This window comes from Talpa occidentalis, unplaced genomic scaffold (genome assembly GCF_014898055.3).
Source record: "Talpa occidentalis isolate TD23 unplaced genomic scaffold, MPIMG_talOcc4v2.1 talOcc4.3, whole genome shotgun sequence".
Lineage (NCBI taxonomy): Eukaryota > Metazoa > Chordata > Mammalia > Eulipotyphla > Talpidae > Talpa > Talpa occidentalis.
The window spans coordinates 34,520,369-34,547,276 of NW_023603184.1; the positions used below are offsets into that span (position 1 = coordinate 34,520,369).

A 26,908-nucleotide genomic window follows, 5' to 3' on the forward strand; every position below is an offset into this window, starting at 1 on the left:
TTCAATTCCCAGCCAGGGAGCTACCCACATGGCACAGCAGACCTCTCCGGTCTCACCCACTGCTCCCCTCAGCAGTGTATTTCAGTTGTTCCTCCTGTTCTATTCCCTACACTATCTCTGGTGAACCCTGTCACCTCATCCCCCGCACCTCAGTACTGTACCCCAGTTCTTGTATGCATAAATAAATAAATCTTAAAAAGAAAGTATTAAAAAATATTAGCAGATCAGACCTCTGCACAGCTCTGGTATAGGGATTTAGTCCTGGACCTTGCAGATTTGTCCTCACTCTCCTTACCAGCCCATGGCCTTTCCTGCCACCATACTCTGCCAGCTCTCAGTCAGGCAAAGAAGCCTCCTGACTTGATTCCCCTTTCTGTATTTATTGGAGCTGGAGATACTAAAACATCGCTGCCTGTCATGTGTCTGACTGTTTAATGCAGCAATCTGTTGGGAAAGAAAGAATAACACAGAACCCTGGTGCAAACTGGGTCCCAATGATCAATACAAATTCTACTCAGTGAAAATAGACAGCAAACTGAAGAAAGAAGATCCAGATTTCTAAATGAAATATATGCAGTTCTCCTGCCCGCCTGTGACTATGCAGGCATTTCATAAACCTTTTCCCTTTGCCGCTTTCTGTCCACTTGTGTCTGTGCAAGCATCCTTTTTGCTCCTTTACTTATAGAGTCGCTTAAAATGAAGTTTTTCCAAAAGCCACTGGCACTATTTTCCACTTAACCATGAGATACTTCCTTATAAATGTACAAAATCATGTTGGTATATTGTGTTGGGGGTTACACTGGTTAATAAATATGTGAAACATGAAAAAAAATAATCAGATCAGTCAATACCTCAAAGACTCCATCTGGAGTAAATACTTTCTATCATTCTAGTTTACACTCAGTTTCTAAGTACTATAGTTCTGCTTGTATATTTTGTGAATCCTTTCTTTTCTCTTCATCCCCTTTGTTACCACCTCAATTAGACTTTGATCAATTCTTAGATTACAGCAGCCAATGCCTAACAGCTTCTTTCTTGAGTCTGGACTGCTTTTGATTATTTGGGATTTTAGCTAAGGTATATGTAGCAGACATTCAAAATAACAGTAACTTATGAACTTTTGTTTGTTTCATATATAAATCTAGCTCAGAAGTGAAATGATGACATCACAGTCATCTGAGAAACAAGCTACTTATCAGCTCTGCTTGTTGTGTCTACGGGTATGACCCTCATCCCTGTGACCCAAGAGGGCAGCTTTAGTCATCATACAAACATTCCAAGAAACAGAATCAGGTGAGAAAAAGTAGTTAAGAGGCATGTTCTCATTCTTTTAAGGAGTTCCTTTAGGCAATAAAACATAAGCAATCATATCCTCTTGAAACTTAAATAGGTGAAGGTCAATATAGAACAAATCACAATTGTAATTAATGTTTTAAAGAAGAAATTTGCATTATAATGGGAATGTAGTATAGTATAAACTCACCTTTGTTGGGATGAAGGAGAGCTTCCCTGAGAGAGTGATTTGAAGCTGATATCTAAAGATAAATTAGAATTAACCAGGGAAAAGACAGGCTGTTCTCCTTCATGTCTTGTGTAGATGCTGCCTTTTATTAAGACTTCCTCTGATACTTAAAATTGCATCCATCTCCCTCTCAAACATTCCTGATCTTTATCCTGCATTGCTTTCTCCACAGCACTACCATTTCTCACACACTATATATTAATTGTTAACTCATGTTTTTGGTTTGTTTATCCAATATAAGCTCCATAAATCAGGAATTTTTTTCAATGTCATTATTTTGTACACTGTTGAAACTAAACACCTAAAATAGTGACCAGCACAGTTGATGCTCAGTAAATATTTGTGGAGTGAATGAAGACTGAAGAGAAGAACTTGCCCTGCAGGTTTTGGACTTGCCAGCCTCTGTAGCCATGAGCCAGTCCCTTAAAGTAAATCTCTTTATATGTGTGTGTGTTTATATATACACACATGTAGATGCATCCTATTGGCTCTGTTTCTCTGCTGATTGAGGCAGCAGCTAATATTTTTTTAATAGATAAAGTTAGCAGAGAGTATAGCAGAAAAAGCAGAAGATGAGAGTGCAGGTTTGAAAGTCTGTAGGATGGGAGTTAACTAACAAACAGATTTTTAGGCAATGTTGAGCTTGGTAGAGGTTATTGAACAGAATTCCCTTCTGGTCTTGTCTTTCTAGAAAACTGTTTGTTGTACTTTAAGGCCTACGGTGACTCTGACTCTTTACCCTTTCCAGGAAGGCATGCCCATGTCCTTATTTGTGCCCTCAGTGAACCCCATTTTGTTAATAGCACTTGATAGAGTACCATGAAACAACAAAAACACCTAGCTAACACTAGTTATGTCAAGTGCTTATGATTCACCAGGCTATTTCTAAGCATTTATATACATTAACTTATTTCACCCTCACAACAGATCTATTAACATTCTCTAATGTTAATTATCTTCATTTTACAAGAAAGTTAAACAGATAAAACATCCTGCAACTAGTAAGTGGTAGAATCAGGTTTTTGATTTAAGAAATCTTACTCCAGGTTCTATCTCTTTTGCTAATAAAGATCACTGTACATTTATGCATTTGTTCCACAAATATTTTCTGATCACCTACTCGTGGTGCCTAACCCTGGGGGCTGAGAATACAGCAGGGAGCAACCAGAATCCTGCCACCATGAAGCTTATATTTCTAGTCAGAAGAAGGAGACAATGAGCATTTTATATGAAATGGTAGGAAGTACTATGGAGAAAAATACTGCCAGGTAAGAAGGATAAGGACGGTGGCGAGAGTTGCTATTTTATATTGGATGGTCAGATCAGAGAAAATCTCATGAATCCTTGAGCAGAGTTGAAATGAGGAAGTGAACATGTGGAAGAAGAGTGATCACTGCTATCAGCCTCCAGCTGATCCTAGTGTCTATTGTCTTCTTCCTTTGCTGATAGAGCCCCCTGACTTTTGTCTGAGCACATGGTTGCTGAAAATAGACATTTGATTTTGCAGCTTTCCTTGCAGGTAGGTGTGTCCATGTGATTGAGTGTTGTGTACAGTTGTCAGATTGTGATCTTAAAACTAAGGGTAAGGGGCCTCCCTGGTGGCTCAATGGGTTAAGTCTCAGCACTATGAAGCCATCCACAGCCAGGGAGCTGACCTATATGGTGCAGACCTCTCCTGTCTTGCCTGCCGATGCCCTCAGTGGTATGTTTCATTAGATCTGCCTGTTCTGCTCCCTGCTTTGTCCCTGGTGAATCCTCTCACCACCTCCCCCCCAACCCCCCCCCACCCCGCCTCTGGCCTATGCCCCAGCTCCTGTATGCATAAATAAATAAATCTTTTTTTTTTCTTTTTTTAAAGAAAGGGTATGCCTTTTCCTTCCTCTTTCCTTAATCTTGCTAGTTGGGAAGTCATCTAGCAGATATGGTGATGAAGTCTCTTAGACCCTGAAGATAAGGACCACTTCACTGAAGATAGAAAAATGACTAAAAGGCTGCCATTTAGCCCTGAGCACTTACACTTGGACAGTTATCTGAGAAAAACTACCATGTTTGAGCCAGTGTACCTTTGGCATATATGTGGTAGGCAGGATTTTCATAGGGTCCCAATATTTCCCACCCACTGTGTACACAGCCTATATAATCCCTAGGACTGATAGATTTTATAGGTTTCTATAGGTTACATTACATGGCATACTTGACTATAAGAAAGAGGCTATCTGCGTGGGCCTGATCTAACCACATGAACTTATTAAAAGCAGGGAGTTTTTTCTCACTGGTTGCAGAAAGAGGACTTCAGGTCTGAGGCAGTTGCCGATTGAAGATGGGGGGAGCATAGAGCAAGGAAGGTGGGGCCTCCAGGATCTGATATCCAGGAAGGAAACTGGACCTTAGTGCTACAACCACAAGGAATTCAGCTAACAAGTATGATTTGGAAAAGAATTTTCCCCAGAGCTTCCAGACAAAAACTTAACTCAGCCAACACCTGGATTTCAGGCTTGTGGTACCCTGAGCAGAGAACCCAATTAAGCCACACTGGACATCCATTTACAGAACAGTGAGATACTAAATTGATGCTTTTGAAACACAAATTACTTCGTGGTAATTTGTTCCAGGGCCACGAAAAACTTACCTGTTTCCTAACTGATACCAAAGAAGGGATGTAGTTAAGCTCTGAGGTGGGAGCATGCTTGGATTTACCTGGGAACACTAAGAGTAACGTGAATGTGGAGAGGAGCAGGCAGCTGATTAGGCTGTGGTGGGACTCTGGCTGTCACCTGAGGGAATGGATGATGGCACATCTCATTTTCAGCAGAGTGACAGGAGCTGCCTATATTTAAAAAGTTTCACTGGCTGCTCTGTAAAGAGCAGATTGTAGGGTTGAGGCTGGAAGCAGAAGACCCATTACTAGGTCCTATAATAATCCTGGTGAGAGTTCACAGTGGCTTGGACCAAAAATATTAGTTCTTAGAGTAGTGGAAAAAATAGTCGGATTCTGGATTTATTTTGAGACTATAGCTACAGAATTTGCTGAAGAATTAGATTTAGGATGTGATAGGGGTGGGGAAGAAGGGAAGCCAAAGGTCACTCAAAGGTTTTGATCTGAGCAACTAGAAGAATGGACTTGGCATTTACTGAGAATTTTGGGGACAGGTGGTTGGGAGTATGCTTTGGACATTTTAAGTTTTATACTTATCAATAAGTAGACAGTTGGATCTTAGAGCAGCAATGGGACGCTAACCTACGCTTAATTTCTACTTAAAAAAAAAAAAAAAATCATTTAGAACCTCCTCCCCAGCTCCCACTAGGATTTGAGCTCCCTGTTATCAAGGATTTTTCTCTTTTCCCTGTTTTCAAGGGGGGCAGGTGAGGTGGAGTAAGGGGGTTAGTTGGGCCTCGCTCAGACCCCCAGAGAATGGCTGAACTCCGGCCTCAGCCCTGAGGGTTGCGGTTCCCCCACGCCTGTTCTGGCAGCGCCAGACTCCTGCTCCCTGGGCGTTGGTGCTGGTGGCAGCAGGTTTGGCCCTAACACCGGGACCTTCCCTGCTTGCCGTTCCCCCTCTCCCCCCCGCCCCTGTCTTTGGACCCGAGCCCCTCCCGTTGGGCCGTTTCCATTTCGGGCTCCTTGGTGGTTGCTGGGATGGCAGTTCCAGCCGCACCGATTGAGTAACCGTTTCAACAGCTGGGGAGGCGCGGGGTGGAGCTGCGCCAGGGGCCCGCGGGAGATCCGGATCTGCTTCCCTGCTCCCCACCCTCCCCACCCGGGCACCCGGGGCAGGAGTCCTCTCCCCCAGGCCCGCGGAGCCGCCCCTTCCCTGCCCCTCCTGCTTGCTCCGCAGCCGGTCTCCCGTCTCCCACTCGGCCACGTTCTGGGGCCGCTTCCCTGCGCTTTGTCCTCAGGACCCGTCTCAGTCTTTGGTCGACGTTTTCTGGGCCGGTGGCCTCTGAGTGACCCCCTGTACCACTCCTTCAGGCGCCACCCTCAGTGCCAGGTCCTCCAGTCCCTGAGGCCACTGAGTGAGCCCTTTCTCAGGTATGAGTTTCCCTCTACAAGTGATAGAGAGAGAGAGAGAGAGAGAGAGTTGGTGGGGGGGGGGAGGGGAGTAACCTGGAACTCAAGTTTAAATCCATCGATTTCTCCAACAGGCACTGCGCAATGAACCCTCATCAGCAGAGCTCTCTCTCTGTCATTTCCTTGTCTCCTGTACCCCCTAGGCCAGGTGAGGGGTCACTGTACTGGGATGTGGAAGGTGTAGCGCAGCCCCCACACCATACTGGGTCTGCTTCTTGCCAGGGTCTTTGCAGAAGCAGTGGGGAGGGTGGAGGTCTCTGGAAAGGCCCTCTGCTGACCCTGCAGCTCCATCCACTTCCTGGTCCTAAGCCCCTTCATTTCCCTTACCCGCCCCCCAGCCCCTTTGACCCTGATTATGCCCTGCCCAAAGCCTGAGACCCCATGTCTTGGCCCCCTGTTGGGCTGGACCAAGCAGGTGAGGCCCAACAGCCAGGAACTTGGAATTGGAAGTCGGATCCTAAGCAGTGGGCAAAGTCAATTCGACTACAGCTGAACGCTCAACTCCTCTTGGTTCCTGAATCAAGGGTAAGCTTGTCTCCTGAAGATGCTTCATCTGATGATGCCCGTGAGTTTCTGCACTCCAGAAGAGTCCCGGGTAATGAACAGCAGCCTTGGACCAGTCCGAAGAGACAGAAGCAGTTCCTGAAGGTAGTGACTCAGTCAGAGCGGCACACAGAGCTGGAGCTCCTGATAGCTGAGATCCGCATTCTTTTATCAGCTGTGCTGCAGGATTGCAGCCATGCAGCATGGCACTACCTGTGTGCAGTGCTGGCTCTGCTGTCACCTTATCGCGTGCTGCTAGCTGGCCACCTTGATTTGCTGCCTTTCCTGGAGCAACTGTACCGCTGGGCACCGTGGGTCCAATCCCACTTCCAGCTGGACCTACTAGATGCCATAGAACAGGTCTTTCCCCCAGACACCTCCCTGCTAGACAGCGCCTCCCATGTTGACTGCCGTCCTTGGAAGCAGAGGCTCCATCAGGGGCCCCCTGGCTCACTCTGCCCTTTTGTGAGGGCCAGGTGGGATGGGCAGCAGGTAGAGGAGGAGCTGGCCACATGGCTGCGGCCACTGACACTGCCTGAGCTACAACACTGCCTGGGCATTGTCGGTGCTGAGGTGGCCCTGGAAGAGACCTGCTGGCTAGATGGCCTCGGCCTCCTGCCCTTGGCGCTGGCAACAGACATCCCTGTACAGTATGAAAGCACTGACAACGGAGTGGAGGAGCCAGTTGAAAGAAGAGGGACTGAGTAAGTGAAGGGTATTAATCTGGGGATTTGAGCAGAGGAATGAAAGAAGCCAGTTTGGGGGTGCCTCTAGGGTCACTAGATGTCTAGAGCCACCTCCCTGTTGATTTTAGAGATTAGCCCAACCCCGGACCCCAAACTACTCCCTACCTCCTTTTTGTAAAATCAACCTGTTGGACACCAGAAGTCTCCTGGTGTCTCTTTATTATAGGGCAGCCCCAATACAAAACGGGGTGCCTGACTGTGGGTCCTCACCCGCGCGCTTAAAAGGACTTATCAATGCTCTACTGCAGGCACACATGAAAGGTTAATAAAAGGTTTATTTACAAGGGAAGGGGAAATGAGGACATGTACAGCTCAGGGAGAAAAATGGGAGACAAAGTTTTAAATGCGTCCTACCCGATCCACCGATCTGGAATCCCAAATGGCAGTCTGAGAGCTGGCCGCGAGCCAGGAGCGTGAAGCCAGGAGGCGAACAACAGAGCGAGAGACCCACAAGGCCCACGTGTTTGGTTTTTTTATACCCAACCTGGCTGCTTAACTCCACTCTCAGATCCCAGCCACCTTCCCTTTGGTGGTGAAGGGATTTGTCTTTCCCAGTGTCTTGATGGCTTTAGTCTGGAGTGGGGGTGGGGTCCACAAAGCCTGTATGGGATTAGCTCAGGACATCCTTTCCCCCTAACATCTTTTTTTTTTTTTTTTTTTTAGTGATAGATTTTTTATTTTTTATTTATTTATTTTTTTATTAGATAATAAATTTTATTGTTATATTCCCCATACAATTGCAGCCCCCCCATTCTGACCCCAATCCCTCCCCTCCCGCCCCCGCCCCCCTAAAAGTGTCTCTGGTTCATAGTTTTTTGTTGATTTTGATTTTCACTTTCTTACAGTTATTCATTTTCCTGGTCCCTTATTTAAGTTTTCTAGATTCCTGCTATGAGTGAGACCATCCCCCTAACATCTTGAGGAAAGAATTTCACAAAACACCAGAATGAAGCCAGCAACAAAGTTTATTAGGGAGCCACAGGACAAGGCAGTGGAGGGGCAGTGGGCCATGTCGGGGAAGCAGAGTGTCAGTGTCAGAGCAGCGCTGAGCAGAAAAGCAGTAGAGCTTTGAAGGTTTTATCCTTTCTGAGTGGGGAAAGGAAAAATGTACCTTATGCATACCTTGCTCCCATCACTCTCCCAATTCCTGGACTAACTGGAATCACCCTTCCCTTCCTCTCTCCCTCTTTCCAGTGGTGGGGCAGGGGAGGAGCTGTATTTAAAAGACTCCCTCCCAGACCTGCCAGACCTTATTTGGTCCTTGAAACAAAGTGATAGCCCCAGCTAGACAGTGAGATTGCAGAAGTGTAGCTGTGCTCCTCTGGGGGAGGGTGTGAGGGTCCTTCTCTATCCCTAAGGAGAGTCACAGGCATGGGGATCATGCAGGATTGGAAAGCAGGTAAAATATGAGTGAGCAAAGACAGGTGATCTAGAAGCTTCGAAAGCTTGTCAGAGAGGAGAAATCTAGGATAACTTGGGAAAACACAGTCTTTCATTATTTTTATACAGTATTATATAATATTGACTTTGCGGTAAGCACAATCCATCTAGTGTGATCCTTCAGTTATCAAAAAGAGAGGGGCTGTTCATGCATATGCCTGTGAATGTAGTTGCCCGAGTGTGTTGCATGACCTACGTGTATGTGAACACCTTTGGATATAGAGACACATCTGGGCCGCTCAAGCACCTGATCTGGCTCTTCCTTTCACTTGCCAACACTAGCTCTGCCTCTTCTCTCTGGATTTTTTTTTTTTTTTTATCATCATACAGACTTTGGTTTGATTTTGAAGTTCCTGGGGAGAAGACCTTGCAAAAGAGAAGTCCTGGCTCTGTACCTCAGACTTCCCTCCTGGGCAGCCAGATGATGGCGGTTCTGAAGACAGAGAAATACTTGAGGAAGATCCACTTCCTCTATCTCAATGTGGCTCCCAGCCGTCACTTCAGGTAAGAGCCTCTGCCAGACCCTTTTTTCCCCTCTCACTCTCAGATTTCCAACCATGTTGCTCCCTCCTCCTCCTCTCCATGCCCACTACTCTCTGTCCCCCAGTTTCTCTCCCTTTTTCTCATCTCCACTCTTGGCCTCTTTTGCTCCCCTGTGCTCTCCTAGTCTTTTGTCTTATTCATCCTTTTCTACTTTTTGCCTGTCTTCTTTATTCTATCCTGGAATGATAGAAACATTTGGCCATAGCCTGGGGAGATTGAAGGTACTTTCCAACTGCAGTGCAGCACTCAGGTATTCTGTTATCATTGCACTGTCAGGGAAGCTTTGTGTTTCCCAAGGCATCTTGTTCCTTGAAACAAAGTATGCTTTCTTTTTAACTGCTGCCTCCCTGCCCTACTTTTATTTCCAGAACTATAAAAACAAGTCATGACTCAAGATGCATTGGTTGACTTTCTTCCATTAGATCTAAATCTTACATATTTGTAAAAGCCCTTTTTGAGTCCCATCTTTCCAGAAATAATAATGAAAATTACCATTAATCAAGTCTTTTTATATACCAGTCGTTACACTAATTACACATTATTTAATCTTCATTTACTGAGTAGGTGCTACTGTTACTTCCATATGTAAATTAACAGACTAAATCACAGAAAGGCTAAGTAATTTGTCCAAAGCCATCATAGTAACTGGTGGAAACAGGATTTAAACCTAGGACTGTCTTAACCCTCCCCAAGAGTCTTATTTCCCAAATAAACTGATCTCTTTCTGCTGAACCTTGGTGACACCGATGATTCATGTCATCCGTCATTTACCCATCAATTCACTTAACAAATGTCCCCTGAGAGCAGTATGCCAGTTATGCCACCATCTCTTTGCTTTTGATATTGGGGCTGGGAGTCTACAAACTTCATTTCTCCTCTTTCAACTGACTTCCGGTTAGGTTTGATTAATAGGGGGTGGTAGAAGGAGATTGGGCAGTAGGAAAGAGAAGAAACTCTCCTCCCTTTGCTTGCTCTTGTCAGCATTGCCTCAGAAATGATTGTTCACATTGGCAGTGGGCACTCTCTGAATTATCCTCTTCATGATCCTGAGAGGTACCAATACTAGCTGGGTGGCACCTTCCGGTCAGAGTTCTGAGTCACAACTCTGCTGCAAAGATCCCGCCTCTAAATCCCGTAGGTGCTACTAACAGCCAGCCAACATCTCCTTCACCCTAACCCCCGCCCTCTGAGCCCCTCCTCCAGTGCTTTAGGAAATTAACATTTAGGAGCAGTTACACCATTATGGTTCCTTGATCCAACATCAGGCTTGTAAGAAGCCAAATATCTTCCCTTTCTTCCTCCAGTTTTAGGCCTGGCATCCTTTTCCTGTAGTTAATATCTCTGTGCTACCTTAGTGTTCTCTTTTTACTTTTTCAGTCCTCAAACACCTTTTAATTAATTAAAATTGTATTATGTTTATTGAGGTACCATTAGGTCACAACACTATATGATTTAGAAGAAGAGGTCACGCCTCTTCAGATGTATGTACCATACCACACCAGCCAGTAAAGCACCCATAATCCTCCATCATAGTCCATGCACCCCTGATCCCCTTTTGATACCCACACCACATCCTCCCCCTCAGGTGGCCTCAATTCTGCAGTTAGATTTCTGGTGTTTGCTTTGGTTTAATTTTGTCCCTTCATTTGTTTTGTTTCCCTGTGCTCCACATATGAATTGACTCATCATGTATTTATCTTTCTTCTCCTGACTTATGTAGCATAGCACGATTTCCTCCATCCATGTTGTCACAAATGGCAAAATTTCATCTTTTTTATGCCCGAGTAGTATTCCATCGGGTATATATGTCACATCCTCTTAACCCACTCTTCTGTTGTTGGGCAGTTTGGTTGTTTCTGTAACTTGGCTATTACAAATAATGCTGCAGTGAACACAGCAGTGCATATGACCCTTCAAGTTAGTGTTTTTTAATTTTTGGGGGTAGAAGAGTGGAATTGCTAGGTCATATAGTTCCTATTTGGTATGATTTTGTAGGTTATTTTGTGAGTCTGGGAAGCCTCAAAAGTTTTTCCATATAAATTAATGAATAGCCAGGGAAACCTGTGCTTGGTATCAGGCATGCTCCGAGGAAACAAGCCTCAAGATTGGGATTCTGGTGTTGGTTTGGTATCATCCTTGGCGTGGACCATCACTGAGCTCCTTGCTTGTGGGAAATAGGATACTTGTAACCTATGACATGTAGTGGCATCACAGCTAATTCAATTATTGCCTGTGGTCAAATGTGATCAGCTACCTACTGACACCTAGTGGTTGCTACTCTTGCCCGTGTGATGGTCAGGATAATAATGATAGCATTGTGGGGTAGAGTTTACAGAAAGAAAATTACAAGTTTAGGGCTTTCAGCTCAGTGATAAACTCACTTTATCAGCTCAGTCAGTATCTGCAGAATCAAAGATAGTTGAGCATATATACAAGGATCTATAAACAGTAGAAATAAAAAGACAGTGAGGAATTACAGGGCTAATACCTGCCAAAGAAGGAAACACAGTGAAGTGAATTTAGTTAACCTTTGGTGCTGATTTTTCCCAGAGAGAGGCCCCTATTGACTCCCATAGAGGCAGCTGTGTGTCATTTCCTCAAAGGATGAGTAAAGTTGCAGAGCTTTCAACAGGCTTAGAAAGCCAACATTTGCCATGTAGGCAACTTCTGCACCAAGGAGAGAGGTGATTGTAACCAGGGTCCCACTACACAACCCAGGGCATTTAATTTGTAGCTTCTCTGATTGGATGCCTTTGGATGATTTTCATATTTTAGGCAGATACTTTACCCAGTTTTTCTAGTTGTTCTTAAGTGACTTGTTTGGGTCTGTGTCTAGTCTTCTGGATGCCCTCTGCTTTTTCCCAGTCTCAATTACTCCAAACAACATTCCTTCTTTATCTCTGCATATTATTTCAGTAACTAGAGATATACATGTTTTACGATTTCTGAGATGCACATTTTTTTCATATTTCAACATTGGATGCATTTACAAACTGGTGGAATGTCCTAGTAACAGCATTTTTTCATTTTAGTGGTTCAAAACAATGCTGCAGTTTACAGCTGATGGTATCTTAGAGCTGATGGAATGGATGTAGCTATCTGAGTCTAGAGATAAATGGCTGGGTGCCTTCTTCCTGCCCATCTATCTTTGGTTTCCATTTCTTCTTTATGATACATATTCCATCTTTCTGGTTTGAAAGTCCTTCTGTTCTCACTCCCTCCTTCCCACTTTCTTCTGTTTTCCTGCCTTTTTTTTTTTTTTCCATCTTCTGTCTTCCTTCCTTCCCTTCCTAAAGTCTGCACAATTCCCAAGAACCCACTGATCTTTTTAAAGGCCCTACAACCTGGTGGTGGTGCCACCAAAGAAGGTGAATCCTGAGCACTACATCATCTCTCCCTTCGGGATCCTGCACGTACATCCTGTGGATGGCGGTGAGACCATAACGCTGGGTACCTGGCACCGCCACTCTGTCCTCTGGCAAAAGCTCCAGTTCATCCCCTTCTTCAAGTATTGCCTCTTACGCAAGGCCTTGCACTGGTAGGTAATGATGGGTGTGGGATTTGGGGAGAGTGTTGCCAGCAGCAGCCTCCAATCATGGCCCTTTGATTTGTAGTTGGAAGAAGAATGTGAAGTTGCTGGGGCTGCGCCGGTGCCGCACTTTACTAGGGAAGCATCTTCTCTCTGCTGTGCCTCACTTTGGAGTTGGGCTGCTCCATATCAGCAGGTAAGGTCTTCAAAACACAACTTTACTAGGTTTAAAAAATATATATAGATACATACACACATATATATATTAACAAACTAATGATATCCACTTTGTTGAAAATATGAAAAAGCACAAAGGGAAGAGATCTTTTTTCAGACTCCCCATAAATAACCACTATGAACATTTTGTTGCATATCCTTCTAGCCTTTTTTCCTGTCACATATACAGTGAGGTCAGAGTTTACATATTTTAAGTAACCAGTTTTTTCTCTGTATGATATATTCTGAATATACCTAATATATGTAATTATGTTTCAATCCATCAATTTGGCCCACATTACACAATTATTAAGTACCAAGCCTGGAAGCTCTAACTGGGGTGTTTAAATGCAAATTCTCCACTCTTTCCAAAAGGTATTACTTGGATTCCTTTTTGGAAAAGGTTAGTAATTTTCAGGACTTGCTGGGTCTTTTTGCACAACTTCAAAGCTACTCCAGTTATAATAACAGAAGTTGCAAACTTAAGTGTCTACAGGACCCAAGCAAGAGCTCTTGAGGAAATGCAGTTGGGTTTGTGCAAGACACAAGCAGGTACACAGGCCTACAGCCTGGTGATTACCTTTAAACAGGACAGTTTTTACTTAGTCCTGGCTGACTGTTAACTTGGGAAAATGGATCCAGCTTGTCAGCCACCTCATTTTTGAGGAATTCCTGGAAAAGACACATTTTGTTGTTAGATTTCATAATTTTGCCTGGCTAGCTCAAATTTTGTTTTAACACTATGTTGGTCAACTCTTTGTGCTTTAAAAAGGTTTTCAATCTGAATTTGATCTCGGGCTAACCTTTTGGAACCTTTGCTTGAGGCACACTCCAGCCTAGCCTGATTATGGTGGAATCATTAAAAACATAAGGGCATGGGATTTTACTCTTTTGAACTTCAATTTTCCTGATCTGAGAGCAAATGATAAAGATTTCTGTTACATAGCTGTAGTGAGAATTAAATGACATTGTGAGTATAATATACCATGTCCAGTAGATGCTAACTAAATAAATGGCACCCATTATCATCATCCTCTGTTTATTGGGGGTCTTTCTTTTTTTTTTTTAAGATTTATTTTATTTATACAAGGCTCGGGTACAGGCCAGATGTGCGGGAGGGTGAGAGGATATACCAGAGACAGAGTGGGGAACAGATCAGGCAGACTGACGAAATACACTGCTGAGGGGAGCAGCGGGCGAGACAGGAGAGGTCTGCAGTGCCATGTGGGTTGCTCCCAGGCCGGTGGGGATCGAACCGGAACTGGCATTGCAGAGGCTGCGTACAGCTTCCCAGCGCTGTGCTCAACCACCTGTGCCACCAGTGAGGCCCTATTGGGGGTCTTTCATCTTTGCTAAGGGTGTTTAGAGATGTGGAGTTCTCTTGGCAGATGTGAGATGAGGGAGTGAATAACAGAAGAGAAAATTCCTCAGGTATTGTCAACCTTAGGAAAGTTGCAGGTTCATCACTTTTTTTAAAAAAAGATTTGTTTATTCATGCATACAAGAACTGGGGTGTATACCAGAAGTGTGGGGGAATGGGGGTGAGAGGATTCACCAGAGAAAGTGGGGAGCAGAATAGGCAGATCTACTAAAGTACACTGCTGAGGGGAGCAGCGGGCGAGACAGGAGAGTGTGCTGTGCTATGTGGGATGCTCCCTGGCCTCCAGGGTACTGCAGTGGGTGGTGATAGCTTGATAGTGCTGTGTCTTTAACCGCTGCCCCACCAGGGAGGCCCCAGGTTCATCACTTTTGATCTTAAAACTCAGTTGTCCATCTATAGTTTTAGGGCCCCCAGCTTCCCCTTTTTGAAGGAAGACGCCTCTGTAGTTGCTCCTTCTAGGTCAGAACTTGGAATCTATTTGGCCATTTCTCATAGGAGAAAGGTCACTTGACATGAACATTTAACCCTTGATTCCAGGCTTCTGCAGGAACTGCAGTCTGTGTCTTGGCTACCCAAGGAGCCAGATCAGACTTATGAGCTTCTAGACCTGCAGCGGGCTCTAGCAAAGGAAAACCACAAGGCTCTACGGCTGCTGCATCGATGCCTGTGCCTGTGCACATCCATTGTCCAACTGGTAAGAGGCTCTAGTTTACTGTGAAACTGTGCTCCAAGCTGAGCTCCCCAGAGTTCCAGCCTCCTCTTGTTTAAGCTTCTCATATTCCTTGTGTGGCAAATACTCTGTGGTTGGCTCCATCATTGCCCTGCCCAGCATCAACAGTCGCTGCTCTGGAGTGGATGGGTCAGTATAGGGGTCAGCAGCTGAGACACAATCTTTCTGCAAGGGTAGGTCCTGGCCTTGAATAGGGAAGACAATGAACAGAGCATCTGTTTTCTTAGTTGTTTGGGCTCGGGCCATTAGGGAATTTGAGAATTGAAATCTTTATCTTTCATGCTGCGGGGCTTATCTTTGAACCTGTCTTGAACTGTTGGCAGGCCTCCAAGGCTGCCAATCAGTGATGGAGTCCTTTCTAGTTATGCCTGCTTGCACCTGCCATACATACTGCCTGCCTGGAACTCTGGGGGGCCTTCTGCATACTTGCCTCCTGCCCATGACCTGTCCCCATAGATTGTTGTCTGTTAGGTGGGATTAGATATTCAGTTTTCTGGCTAATCACTATGGCAGTTTGTCTAGTCCTAAGAGAGAGGACCGCCCAGATTTTGTGAAATGAGAAGTGATATGAAGGAGGCCTGCTTTGCCTGACTTGAGCCAGGTTTTCCACGTGTTGCTCTAAACTTCTTCACATAAGGTTAATCACTAGGGGCAGAACACCAAGGTCTCAAAGATGGCCTTCCCTGTAAGGAATTTATAGTCCCAAGAGGAATCAGTGGCTTCTATTTTCAGTTCTTGGCTGAAATCTTAAATTTTCCATAATAAATATTTTAAATACCTATGGCAAAAAAATTTTACAAGATTTTAAATAGCCAAATCCCCTTCCCAAAACACCTTATTCTCGTCATCCACTCTTTTTCTTTTTCTGTATTCCCTGTCACCTTTTAACATATCATATAATTTAATACATTTATGGGTTAACTCCCCTGACAGTATGTGAGCTACACAGTGGTAGAGATCTTTGTCTTGTTCCCTGATATAACCCAAAAACCTACAAGAGTCTTTATACAAAAAAAAAAAAAAAAAAAAAAGGTGTTCCAGAACAACTCCACAGTTTTAAGAATTTCTAGTGAACAGAGTCTCAGCATGTTTTATTGGTTTGTTCTGATTGGACCCTTCAGGAACAGTCTTTGGTGTTGTAGAAGTGTGGCTGATGAGGAAATTCCGTTTCTCTTAAGAGGCTTAGGAGAAAGAGGCCAATGACAGCAGGAGAGTCAGGACCCTGAAGCCATGGCCCAGGAGTGAGGAGGAGGCATCAGCCTTTAGCCTCTAGACAAAAGCTGGAGCTGCCATTGCATTTAACTGTCTGGGGCAGAAGGCCAGGGTGAGCAGCTGCTCACAGCCTTTACCTGTCTCCCACTTTTAAATTCCATCTTTGTTTTAGTGTTATAAAAATTGTTATAATTTTTTATAGTCAGTAATTTTTAAATTAAGGTATAATTTACATGATGTAAATGTTTTAATGTGCAATTTGTTGAATTTTTTGCATTGTATATATATATATATATATGTATATGTATGTATGTATGTGTGTGTATATGTATATATGGCCACATACCCACCACCCAGATAAAGATAGAGATATCTAGACGGTAAGTAGAACGTTTCCCGCACCGGAGCAAATGCTCTGGTACCTTTCTTATCAATAACCATATAAAACTAACTACTCTGACCCCTGTCACCATAAATTAACTTTGTCTGATTTTGAATTTCATATAGATGGATGCAGAGAACATGTGATCTTTTTTGACTTAACATTATATTAGTGAGATTTATGCATAATGAACCTTGTTCACTTAACATTGTATTAGGAAGAATCACCCATAGGCATTACATCCCTCTTGTATTGCTGCACAGTATTTCCCCTGTATGAATGTACCACAGTTTATTTACTAATTTGCTTATTGATGGAAATGTGGGTTTGTTCTAGCTTTTTTCTATTGTGAATAACACTTTTGAACCTTCTTGTACATGTCTTCTGTGGACATAGGCAGTCATTTCTTTGTGTATATATATCAGAAGTGGAATTTCTGAAGTGGGGAAAATGTTTGTGCTGCAAACAGTATTCTAGAGTTTTCCAAACAGTCTTCTAGAGTGGTTATACCAGTTTATAATCCCACCAACAATGTAGGAGACATCTCCTTGTCCTATGATCAGAGCTTTTAATTTTAGGGTTTTTAGTGGCTTTAATTTGTATTTCTGTGAACACCAATGTTGTTGAGGATCTTTTCATATGTTTCTGGGCCATTTTGGTGTTCTCTTCTGTGAAGTATCCAACTCTCTTGCTCATTTTTAAATTGGGTTGTCTTTCCCTCCCCCCATTAACTTATGAGAGTTTTTCCATATAATGTGAATATGAATCCTGTGTCAAATATTATGTATCATAGACATTGTTGAGTCCTGGTTTAAGAAATCTGTGCCTATGCCAAAATCATGTAGATATTATCCTGTTTTCTTCCAGAGATTTCATTACCTGTCTTTCACATTTGGGCATATGATCCATTTCAGATTAATTTTTATATGTGGTATGAGTTTTCATTTTTCCCATTTATTGAAAAGACTGTCTTTCCCCCATATAATTACAGTGATGTCTTTTTCTCAAATCACACTCACTTGATTATTACAGTGTTATAATAAGTCTTGATATCTGGAAATGGAATTCCTACAACTTTTTGTTATTCAGGATATCTGGCTCTTCAAGGTTCTTTGAATTTAGAATTAGCTTGTCAATTTTCACAAAGTAATTTACTGGAATTTTTTTACTTTGAACCTAATTTGGGGGAGAACTGATATATTAACAATATTTAGTTTTCTAATCATAAACATGTATCTCTTCATTTATTTTGACATTTTTAATTCCTCTTATTGAGGTTTTAGAGATTTCCTGTAGACATCTTGAATGTATTTCATAGATTTATTATTTGGTATTTATCAAATATCAAATTTGTTTGAAAATTTTGTCACCTTTATAATTGGTATTAAAACATTGTAGTTTTCTAATAAACACTATATCATGTGCAAAAATTCATGGTGGATAAGGGACATAAATGCAAAAGACATATGAAAAAATTGTTCATCATTACTTCTAATAAGAGAGATACAGATTAAAACTACAATGAGATGCCGTCTCACACCCATGGGAATAAACGTGCCCAAAAGACCCCAACAGAAAGTGCTGTGGAGCATTTGGATATAAAAGATGTGAATTTGTTGGGGGGATGTGAATTGGTGAAACCATTATGGAGCAATCTCTATTTATTTTTTTAAAGATTTATTTATTTATGCATATAAGAACTGGGGTACAGGCCAGAGGTGTGGGGGGTGAGAGGATTCACCAGTGACAGAGTGGGGAGCAGAATAGGCACATCTACTGAAATACACTGCTGATAGGAGTAGCAGGCGAGTCAGGAGAGGTCTGCTGTGCCATGTGGGTCACCTCCCCGTCTGGCCGGGAAATCGAACTCATGCTGCAGTGGCTGTGGGTTGCTTCATAAGTTGCGTCTTAACCCCTTGAGCCACCAGGGAGGCAATCTGTATTTACCTTAAAAAGTTAAAAATAGAAACACCATATGACCTGGCAATTGAAAGGATAAGCCCAAAGAGGTGACATCTGTCAAAAACCTTTGTAGCCTCAGGAAGCTCTCAGATCTAAGAAGAATGCACAAAGAAGTTCCCAGGCTTTTATCCCACATTCCCTCTCCCCTAATATAAGTCTAGATCAGTACCCAGAGGCAGCTTCTACTGTAACTTAAGGCAACAGTACGCGTGTCAGAGGCCACATCCCCCAACCCTAATGATTGGAGTCCAAATGCTGGGTCAACCCTGACTTACCCTGTCGGCCTTTTCATGACTATTCTGTGCATTGTGAACTTCTTATTTTCATATTCTCAAATTTTGAGGTCCACTCTGAGGGCTTTCAGTAAACAGGCCTGGTCTATCAAATTTACACATTGTGGCCTTTTAATAAGTCTTTTACATTCTGCATCTACTTTGGTCCCTTAAAGATCTCTGAGGCTAATCTCTACTAAAAAGAGTCCTCCAAGTGCATCTCTAAGTCCTAGGACTCTGGTTCTTTTTTTTTTAATTTTTTTTTTTTAAAGATTTATTTAAATCTTTTTTCTGGGTACAGTCAGAAGCGTGGGAGGGTGAGAGACTTCACCAGAGCCAGAGCGGGGAGCAGAGCAGGCAGAAGGACCGAAGTACACTGCTGAGGGGAGCAGCGGGCGGCAGGAGAGGTCTGCACGCCATGTGGGACCCTCCTCCAGTGGCCGGGGAGCAGCCGGGGATCGAACCGGCGCTGCAGAGGCTGCGGGCAGCTTCGCAACCCAGCGCTCAACCACTGCGCCACTGGGGAGGCCCAGGACTCTGGTTCTAAGACCTGAGATTTCGCACAGACCAGTGGGAGGCTGGTTTGCCCTGCCTTTCTCTTTCTCCACTGAGTTATCTACTCTCTATGCTGACAGGTTCATGAGGACACATATCACATGCAACAGGGCATGCAGGAGCGAGTGAAGAACTGCAAGAGGATCAGGAAAGGCCAAGGCTCCATCTACCTTCATCGGGTACAGTGCCAGCAGCTGGAGCAGAAGCTGAAGCAGGCGGATTCCTGGTTGCTACAGCTGGGACAGTTGGCCCGCCTGGTAGACTACATGATTTGCCAGAGCCTCGTGTCTATTATAGAGAGGGAAATCACCTCTTTTGTGGCCAACGTCCTGCAAGTGAGGTGGTGGGGTGGGTGGCATGTGTGGGGTGGGCTACTGGGGACTGGGGTGCTGGGTATTGACATTTAGCCCCATGATTTCTCCTGACCCTTCTTTTATAGGCCCCAAGACAGAATCCCTTGCTCTTAGCACAGTTGGTTTTTGATGATTCTGGCCAACTATCTCATGAGCCCTACATTGAAAATATAATCCAGATTCTAACTGGGGGCATACAGTCTGTCATGGCCTCTGTCCTGAAGGTATTCTGGGTTGGGCAGGGAGGTTGGCTCTCTGAGCTCCCAGTTCCGGCTCTCCATAATCAGCGTTCTACCTGGTCTGAACTCTCCCTGCTTTCCATTTCTGTTTCTTCTCCATATCTTGGCATGAAGATAATACAATCTGCAGACCTGAAGACCCCTTCGGATTTCCTGTATTATGAAGGTATTTAAGAAGACCTAGGCAGGGGCTAGGAAGGTAGAGGGAAGGAAAGGGCATATGTTGTGTGTCAGGCCTTGGGTGTGGATGGAGCAGCTTTAAACTGGGTGCTGCATGCTTGTGTTAGGGAGAGAGCCAGGAAGGGTGCTTTTGTTCATGTCTGGGCTTATGTGTATGTGTCGGGTGCACCTGAGTATGATGAGGGGTGTATGAATGAGTACACTGTCCTTCCTGATTCGTCCAGACTCCATAAATTTTTTTTCTAATGTCAAACAGCATTTCATTTACTGTTGAATTTGATTGCTAAGTAAATTTGTACTTGTTTGAAGAACTCTGCTTGTTCAGTATTTATTTTATTCAGCTGTTATTTATTTCCTATAGAATAAGTCCTTTGTATTATTAAGCTATTTTATGCTTATCAATCCTCAGACTTACTAGCCATCAGGGAGGAAGTGCATCTTCACATTTCCTTTACTTGGAATACTAATGCTGTCATAAGTAAAATCATTAACTGCATTCATGAACATCTGACATGCAGATGCTTTTTCATTTCCCATTCAACCAGTCTGTATGTATTAAGATGATTAAAAGACAGAGTTAATTTTAGGAAATAGATGCCAAGGAGAAAAAGTTCATTGAAAGGAGCCCATGTCTTTCACAAATCCCACCAAGGGGAGCACATCCCCCCAATGAATCTAGGTTAATTGATAAAGACTGTTGATAATGTGCTTTACATAGTGCAGTGGAAAGAAGAAGGACTTTAGAATCAGACTAATCTGTAAAATGGGCATAACAAAAATACCAAACTTACAGTATTGTTTGGAGATTAAAAGAGTACTGTCTTCTATAGCGCTTTAGAATTTATCATAAATTCTAGTGAAAGTAGAGCTATCTGTAATGTTGTGGGTTGTCCTTTTTACTTTTATTTTATTTCATTTTTTTTTTTAGATTTTATTTATTTATACAAGCACTGGGTACAGTCAGAAATGCAGGAGGGTGAGAGAATTCACCAGAGCCAGAGTGGGGAGCAGAACAGGCAGAGTGACGAAGTACACTGCTGAGGGGAACAGCGGGAGAGTCAAGAAAGGTCTGCTGTGCCATGTGGGTTGCTCCCTGGCCAGCAGGGGATTGAACTCATGTTGCAGAGACTGTAGATTGCCCCATAGTGTGGTGCTCAACCCCTTGTGCCACCAGGGAGGGCCTTTTTTTTTTTAATCTTTTAAAAATTTTATAATTATCTTTACCTTTACCTTTTATTTTTCTTAAGGCATTACCTAAATTTTAAGATAAATAAACTGTTAAGTTTATTTTCTCATGCTACTTTGTGGTTCAGTTTTCATTGTGAAATGATTTTTTTCCCCTTTCTTTTCTTATTCTTTGCTGCTTTCTGTTACAGAATTTCTATGTTTTTCCGGTTCTGTTCCATGTTGTTCTTTCTTCACATAACATTTTTCTGGTGTCTTAGCTTGTTTTGAAATGGGGCTTGTTTTGATCTTTCTTAATATGATTTATTCTGCTCATAAATATGTTATACTAATCCATATTCTCTTTTTCCATTTAAGAGCTTTGTATGTGGTGTGATTTTGACACTTTCCAGTTTGTTTTAGAAAAACTGACTTTTCTAAACTCTTAGAAGAAGTAGAACTTTTGGTTCAAAATAGTTTCCTAACCTCTCCATTTCCTTTTCTTTTGTCTTTCTGTAATGTTCCCCCTACTCAAAAAAAAAAAAAAAAAAAATGATGTGCAGCTTTCTGACATACCCTGTTTTTCATTTCTCTCTCCCACTGGTATCAGTGCCTTTTCTTTTTTTTTTTCTCTATTGCTTTCATGCAGCTCAGTTTGTGTTCTACCCCAGCAGCTTATCCTTAGTGGTTGAGCTCCATCCCAGAAGTGAGCCCTGGCTAGTTAGTTTCAGGAGTTCACAGGACATAACTACTTCAGCTTTTACAGAGCTTACGTCACCTGCCTGCTGAGCAGGCGACACCTCTCCAGTTATACCTGCCATTCTCAAACTGGCTTCTGCTTTCCAGCAAGTGCGTGTGGGCCCTTGTGAGGGGCTCCTAAGTCTCGTTTCTGCCGTGTGCATCACTGTCCCCTCTGCTTCTTCTTCCCCACTTACAATGATGTGAAGTGGCTCTGAAGCTGTGGATGGTTTGTCCCCACCCACTTGTATTTTAGAGTTTGTAAGGATTTCTTGTCCCCATTTTGTTAAAAACATTATCCATGGGTTTTTGGCTTTACTATCTAATTTGTGCAGTCACTTTATGTCATTTTATATGGTATTTTAGAGAGAAATCAAAACTATCCTGTCACTGCCACCACCGTCCCAGAATCCTTTCTAGTACTATGTTTAAAGATTCATTCTTGTTGTTATGTGGGGCAGTGACTGTAAGATGTTGGAGGCAAGGACCAAAGCTAGGACATACATTCAGAGGCTATTACATAATGGCGGTAGATTTGATGGTGACATGGGCTGGAGAGAGGAGGGCAGGAGGTGGGTAGAGGTTGGAATCTAGATATATTTTGAATGGACAGTCAACAGGATTTTGTAATACTTGGGTGTATTGTATAGAAGAGAAATATCAAAGATGACTCAAAAGTTTCAGACTTGAGCAACTGGAGAAATGGAGTGTCCATTTACTGAAGCTGGAAGAAACAGGGGGACTATGAGAGGATGGGGGTAGAAAATCAGAGAAATCAGAGCTCATTTGTGGAATAGGCAGTGGTTTATGTGGGACCGGGATTCAGGGAGAGATGTGAGCTGGAGATAAATATGGGAGCAAAGAGATGGTATTTAACGCCATGAAACTGAATGAGCTCTCTTAGAGAGTGAGTACAGATGGAGAACAGCCGAGATTTGAGGGCTGAGCCTTGGGAGCACTGCAGTGTTTGGGTGTTGGTAGAATGGATCTCATTTCTGGATATATTCCTCCCCTCCCCATCTGTACAGAGTTCTAACACAGATGCTGAAATTAGATGCTGAAATTAACTAGTTCCTAAGCTCCTAGGAAGTTAAAGGGGAGGCTGGATTCAAGAATGCTCCTTGGGGCAGATGCTGAGGCCTGGCATGCCCAGCATCCTTCCCCCGCTCTGCTCTACTAAGTCTGGACTGCTACAAACTACCCTTGTAGCTGGGTGTCGTACTGATTTAGATCTACATGAGACTTAATTCACAAGTGAGCTAAGTAAGGGAGAGAGGCCCCGCATGTGCTATGCATTCTGGTGGGGTCATAACAGGCAGTGTGCTTTTATAGCTGTGGTGTTCCAGTTTGCCAGGCAGCACAGAGTCCTCAATGCTCAGCCTAGAATGTTTTCAGTTTTCTGCTCTTCTAACCACTAACAACTTAATATTTCATAATAATGACCCCTTTGCTCATACTAACTAGAGTAAATTCTGTTCTGCCTCTGACCTTACCAACTGTAGTCCCCTAGTGGGTCTGGTGTACTGTTTGTGATATAGATGTGTGTATAAGCTCACTCGTGAGCAGGAAATGTGTTCGTGTGTGTGTGTGCAATATGTGTGTCCACACTCAGGGTAGAGGGAGAGGTGGTATGGGGGCTTTGGGGGCCACTCAAGGACAATCATGGCATGTGCCCCACTAGAAGAAGATGAAGAAGAGGACACGAACACAGAAATCTTGACGCCCAAGCTCCAGAGCCAGCCCAGTGATGCTGTGCGCATCTTCTGCGGCCCGAACACAGGATTGGTGTTGCCCTGGAATACTCATGCAATTACTGATACCCTGGAGGTCTGTGGGTACCGACTTCGGGGCCAGTACTTGCCCCCCAATCATAAGCAGCTGCAAGAGGACCTGGGGAACAACCTGCAAATCCAGCAGGCCCTGGCTACACAACAGACCCTGCTGCAGGTGAGAACAGAGGTTTAGGAGTGGAAGTGGTGTCCACCCTGTTCTGTCTTTTTTTTTTTTTTTTTTGAGGCATGTTTTATTTATTTGTTTGTTTGTTGGTTTTTGTTTATACAAGCACTGGGTACAGTCAGAAGCGCGGGAGGGTGAGAGAGTTCACCAGAGCCAGAGCGGGGAGCAGAGCAGGCAGAAGGACCGAAGGACACTGCTGAGGGGAGCAGCGGGTGGCAGGAGAGGTCTGCGCGCCATGTGGGACCCTCCTCCGGTGGCCGGGGAGCAGCCGGGGATTGAACCGGCATCGCCGAGGCCACAGGCAGCTTCGCAACCCAGCGCTCAACCGCTGCACCACCGGGGAGGCCCCCTGTTCTGTCTTAACCTCCCACCTCTGTGCTCCCTAGGACATGCTGAGTGAGGTACAGGAATTCTGCAGGGAGCATCACTGGATGACAGGCATTTATGAGTTCCTGCAAACCTGGGGACCTCAGAAACTGGAGTCTTTGAGAGGTTGTCCCATCAAGAATTATGTGACGCTGGTGAGCAATCTCAATGTTTGGCAGAGCCGTGTCTCTAATATACCTACCGAGTTTATCACAAAAGGCAGGCTGCTGCTGCTGAACTGCTGTGACATACGGGCAGATACAGGTGAGTGCTGCCTACCCTTTGTCTGTTCCTTCTGCCATCCTTACCTTACCTACAGGGTCCTCCTTGGGTCTGGAATATCCCCTAGGGTCAGGGCCCTCATTGGATCTGTAGAGCCCCTCAAAGCCCCAAGTTGCAGCCCTTTCCCCTTGCGATTTAAGGTGTGATCATTCTCCAAGACAACCTCTCCATGCGCTTTGGCTCTGCTCATTTTCCTTCCGCCTTAGGAATCACACCCTGTCATCTGACACTTTGTCTTCTTATGACATGCAAATACTTCAAACCAAATGTGACCAAGAACAATCTCAACCTGCTCCTTCATCTACTAAGTTCAGATTTTTACAGACTCTCAGGAGTCAAGAGGACCCCCTCCCCATTTGTAACAGACTCAAAATTGACACTACAATTTGCATGTGTAAAAAGTTACTCTTTAACTGGTGGTGTTTTACTCTGTAGTCCAATTTCTGCTGCTGATGAAAGAATATATTCCAATTGAATGTGAAAGTACTTTTCATTTAAAGCAGTTAATTTTGGTCTAATTCAGTCTATTAGGGTATTTGCTCAATTCAAAATTCATACTACAGTTCTTGGTTGCTTTTATCCTCAAGAGTCCTCTGTTCCTTTTTCTTTCTGAGGTGACATCTGACATTGGAGAGGGCTCTGGGATGTGTGCTGTGCTTTGCTGCCTTCTGTTGGCCCTCACTGAGGTCTCTGCCCTCCACTGACTTTGGTGTCCTGAGCTGGTATAACCAGGGTGTGTTCTCGTGACTGGTAGACCCCAGAGTGAGCACCTTTGCAGACTCAGCCCTGCTTCAGCAGCTGCAGATCCTTGAGGTTTTATTGAGCTCTTCAGCCAGTCTTTGTCTTGGGTTGGCCACTCCCTAGTGCTCAGGGTCCCTTATCTTTCAACACAGGAAGCGCACTGGTATCAGCTCTGCTTTCTTCTATATCGCCTGCCATTTGGAATCTCTGGTGCACTTGGGAGCTTTCTATTTGGCCCTCTTACTGCCACAACACATCTCATTGTGATTTCATTCATCCCTGACTATCTCATGTTAACATAAGGGTGCCCTGCAAGGTAGTATCTTCCTAAAGTTCCACATGGACGGTGGAGCTCAAGCCCATGCTTGTTTTCTCCCAGACCCATCTCAGTTTTCTTCTTCTTGCCCTTGCCAAGGCCAAGTTGTTGCTCTCCCTGGTTCTCTGATAAGTAAGACCTAGTCTTAGTTCTTTACTCTTTATCCCTTCCCATGGGAAAGATGTCTCCCGCTATTATTTACTAGCTAAATAATTTACTAGCTAGCTAGGACCTGGCCTAACAGAGGCTCACAAACAGTGGGGCCGATTGTGAAGCCGGTGACTTGTTCTAGGAAACAGGAGGTGGTTCTGTTTCCTCACCTAAGCCCCAAGGATGGCAATAACCAGTAGTGTCCACTTCTGCAGAGACTAGATACTCTGAGACCCATGGACCCCTTGCCCTCTCTCCAAGGTCTGCTTTGGAACTGGGGCCTGAAAGAGTTTGCTTGAAAATGTTTTCCTGGCCAGCCCTCCCTGCCTTCGCCCTTCAGCATATGAGATACATGCCCTGTTAGGAGTCTTATGGGCTAGAAAAACTCCCTGCTTTGCCCCCCCTCTAAAGGCCTAGAGGGTTCAGGCTGGCCATACAGGAGCAGGGAGGACCTGTGATTGGTCTGCTTTCTTTCCCATCCTGTTTTAGGTGAACTTTGCCCCATCATTGCTTGAGAAGTCTCTGTTCTTTCTAGCTTGTTACCTTCTTGATTCTTACTCCAGGATCAACAGGATTCTTCCAGAGGAGCAGGTAGAAAGAGAAAAGCAGATCCTAGTTCTATTTTTTTTTAAACTAGATTCTGAAAACCTCAGAAGCCTGAGCTTCATTTCATTAATAACGAATATAATAATGCAGTCACTCACAGGGTGATAGTAAGGAGGATTAAATGAGATAGTATTTCTCACTCCTGCCATGGAGTGAGACACACAGTAGGTGCTTAATTTTCTCATTTCACCTTAACCCCTGTCTACTCTCATCCTTCTTAGTGGTCTAATTTGTCTTCTTTTTTATTTTTTTTAAAGATTTATTTATTTATGCATACAAGAGCTGGGGTACAGGCCAGAGATGTGGGGGGTCAGAGGATCTACTAGAAACACAGCAGGGAACAGAACAGGCAGACTGACTGAATACACTACTGAGGGGAGCAGCGGGCGAGACAGGAGAGGTCTGTCTCGCCATGTGGGTTGCTCCCTGGCCGGCCAGGGATCGAACTCGTGTTGCAGAGGCTGTGGATTGCTTCATAGTGCAGTGCTTAACCCCTTGCGCCACCAGGGAGGCCCTTAATTTGTCTTCTTAACCTTCCAACTCTGTTCCTTGTTTAGCTGGGCTCCCTTGAACAGCGAATGACATCATTATCTTATCTGCTGAACTTCTTTCCAGAAGTTTGCATTCATCCTTTTCTCTCTCCCTAATTCCACCACATCCAACCTATTGCTAAATCTTTTCCATACTTCTGCCTCTAAATATATCTCAAGTCTTT

General features: G+C 44.0%; 1 protein-coding gene across 7 annotated transcripts in view; it reads left to right on the forward strand.

Annotated features, from left to right (window-relative positions):
- Positions 1 to 5,308: 5,308 nt before the first annotated feature.
- The window catches only part of DNHD1 (dynein heavy chain domain 1), a 55,178-nt gene continuing 33,578 nt past the window's right edge, over positions 5,309 to 26,908 (forward strand). For 5 of the 7 annotated variants that reach the window (XM_054699426.1, XM_054699428.1, XM_054699430.1 and 2 more), the window contains exons 1-12: positions 5,309 to 5,552; positions 5,666 to 5,739; positions 6,007 to 6,838; positions 8,651 to 8,824; positions 12,198 to 12,401; positions 12,478 to 12,588; positions 14,527 to 14,683; positions 19,183 to 19,437; positions 19,542 to 19,679; positions 19,809 to 19,860; positions 23,458 to 23,723; positions 24,119 to 24,362. In XM_054699426.1, the coding sequence (XP_054555401.1) occupies positions 5,676 to 5,739; positions 6,007 to 6,838; positions 8,651 to 8,824; positions 12,198 to 12,401; positions 12,478 to 12,588; positions 14,527 to 14,683; positions 19,183 to 19,437; positions 19,542 to 19,679; positions 19,809 to 19,860; positions 23,458 to 23,723; positions 24,119 to 24,362 (2,497 nt within the window). In that variant the 5' untranslated portion in view covers positions 5,309 to 5,552; positions 5,666 to 5,675. The remainder of the gene's footprint in view (positions 5,553 to 5,665; positions 5,740 to 6,006; positions 6,839 to 8,650; positions 8,825 to 12,197; positions 12,402 to 12,477; positions 12,589 to 14,526; positions 14,684 to 19,182; positions 19,438 to 19,541; positions 19,680 to 19,808; positions 19,861 to 23,457; positions 23,724 to 24,118; positions 24,363 to 26,908) is intronic. The other 2 variants (XM_054699427.1, XM_054699429.1) reach the window with 2 other exon arrangements.